Source organism: Agrilus planipennis, unplaced genomic scaffold (genome assembly GCF_000699045.2).
Source record: "Agrilus planipennis isolate EAB-ADULT unplaced genomic scaffold, Apla_2.0 scaffold2078, whole genome shotgun sequence".
Lineage (NCBI taxonomy): Eukaryota > Metazoa > Arthropoda > Insecta > Coleoptera > Buprestidae > Agrilus > Agrilus planipennis.
The window spans coordinates 1-2,154 of NW_020440729.1; the positions used below are offsets into that span (position 1 = coordinate 1).

General features: G+C 28.5%; 1 protein-coding gene and 1 long non-coding RNA gene across 3 annotated transcripts; one reads left to right on the forward strand and one right to left on the reverse strand.

Moving 5' to 3' along the window:
• The first annotated feature begins 320 nt into the window (after nt 1–320).
• Nucleotides 321–1,120, forward strand: LOC108743798 (mediator of RNA polymerase II transcription subunit 22). Of its 2 annotated transcripts, XM_018479392.1 has the most exons (4): nt 321–528; nt 595–808; nt 862–984; nt 1,059–1,120. In XM_018479392.1, the coding sequence occupies exons 1-3, from the start codon at nt 426–428 to the stop codon at nt 965–967; spliced, it is 423 nt and encodes a 140-aa protein (XP_018334894.1). In that variant the 5' UTR covers nt 321–425; the 3' UTR covers nt 968–984; nt 1,059–1,120. The 2 variants fall into 2 exon arrangements, with proteins under 2 accessions (XP_018334894.1, XP_018334893.1); XM_018479391.1 differs by lacking the exon at nt 1,059–1,120 and having other exon boundaries at nt 322–528; nt 862–1,022.
• Nucleotides 1,121–1,628: 508 nt separating this feature from the next.
• Nucleotides 1,629–2,114, reverse strand: LOC112906128. The gene is made up of 2 exons (XR_003232174.1): nt 2,047–2,114; nt 1,629–1,903 (listed from the first exon to the last, which is right to left on the reverse strand). It is a non-coding gene; the product is annotated as an uncharacterized LOC112906128 (long non-coding RNA).
• Between the last annotated feature and the right edge of the window lie 40 nt (nt 2,115–2,154).

Genomic DNA, 2,154 nt, shown 5'->3' on the forward strand with positions numbered 1-2,154 from the left:
AAACTGTAGAAAAACTTGGGTGTGGTGGCCATAAATTGTTTAAAGATGATAATTAAATAACCAATTAAAAGTACAATTAATTAAAACTATATTACTGTAATCATAAATTATCTACCTTTTAATTCGATCAGTTTTAATACAATTATTCACTCTTTCACTAATCGTAAAATATTTCAACCCACTTATTCGTACTTCTAGCAATCACTCAACCATAGATCACTCAACTGAACCTGACAACATACACACAACTGTCCACTTCACATTACAATGCTGTATTGGCTAAATGTTCCTTATAACGTGAAAGTTATAAATTATCTATGGTTATAAATAGAGAAAAAGAAGAAAAAATTATTATAACCCTAAATTTGAGCGACTATATTATTTAATTTATATTTATTTTATTCACTTATTTTACATAACTAATAATGTCTATGAATAGAAGTCTTCCTCAAAGTAAAGAAGCCTTATTAAAATCGTATCGCACAAGACTAAAAGATGACGTAAAAAGTATGTTAGAAAACTTTGAAGGTTAGTAACTTTGAAAATGTTTTATTAAAGTTCAAAAGAGTCCCATGTACTTATTCTATTTTACAGAAATTGTAAAGCTTGCCAAGGGAGAACATGATACACAACTTTCACGTATGACTCGATGTGAGCAAGACACTTATGAAATGCATGTTCGTGCAGCAAATATTGTGAGAGCTGGTGAATCCTTAATGAAATTAGTATCTGATATAAAACAGTATCTTATATTGAACGACTTTCCTTCAGTAAATGAAGCAATCACGCAAAACTCCAAGCTATTTAGGTAAAGATTAAAAAACATAAATTAAATTTGTTTTTCAATCAATTTGCCAACAGGACAAAACAGGCAGAGTGTGATCAGAAGTTGATGTCCCTTAGAGACGATATGGCAGCCGATTTGTATGATCTCGAAGAGGAATACTATAATAGTATAAATAAATAACATGGCTTTTGTTGTTGGTAAGATTAAAAATTCATTATAATAATTTATGTCATTAGGCACTGGGTATTTATTTGAATTTTTCATTTTCAAGGGTCATTTTACCTTATCAATTAACGTGATATCTAATTTATCCAGTAATGCTGTCATGCCCCATTTACATTCCCTGTCCATAAGTCACCATAGCTTTTGAAAAATTATTATATTATAATATATAACACAGTAGAGCAGAAGATGACAAGTTATTACACGATTCAGAATTGAATAAACTTAAAAGAAACTTTTAATAGGGGTCCAATACATTCAAGTTGATTTTATGTGACTGTATAATGTCGATTTTATTTATTCTTTGCTGTAAATTAAAATTATCAAATCCTGTAAAGTTAAACCATACTGACCTTGCCCTCAAAACAGTTTAATTTATAGAAATGATTGGACACAAAAGGCAATTCCAGTATTTATTATATAATGACATTAATTGATTAAATTGAACATATTTTAAATTAGATGAATCATTAATTATAAATGATTATATGATATATGATATCCTGATTATTTAAAAAAATACATTTTTTGCTAACAAACTATAATATACGCAAAATTAAATTTTTAATACTTTTTAACTTCCTTGTAGGATCATTGATTAATTAAAAAATATACTTTACCTGCAAATTGGTAGGATCTTTGTAGCTCTCATCACTAGCTGCTTGAAGTTTTTCTAAAATCCATGATTCTAGCTCATCTGCATCTCTTTTAAAGTACTGGAATCTACGAGAATCTTCAAGTTTCTCTCTTTTAGCTCTGGCATCAGCTTTGAAATTATCATAACGAGTCAAAACCTGTTGACGCCTTTCCTGGATGTCTTCTGCTGTTTCCAAAATTTTTATTTCCTTGGGGGGTGGAATCTGCTCCATGGTTTCATTTACAATCTTCTTCTATCTAATGCAATGAAAAATGTAATTGTTTTAATTCATACTGACTGAAATATTTTAAATTCCAAAAAGTAATTAAATAAGTAGGTAGGCATTTATAAAATTCACAATAAAACTTGTATAATATTAAGATTAAACAAAAAATACTACCAAATTTCAAGTCACATCATGAATAACTAAGTACTACAATTACTAATACTTAACAGTTTCAATCTAATCAATGGGATGGGCAAATAAAATTAGGTATGACATAATACC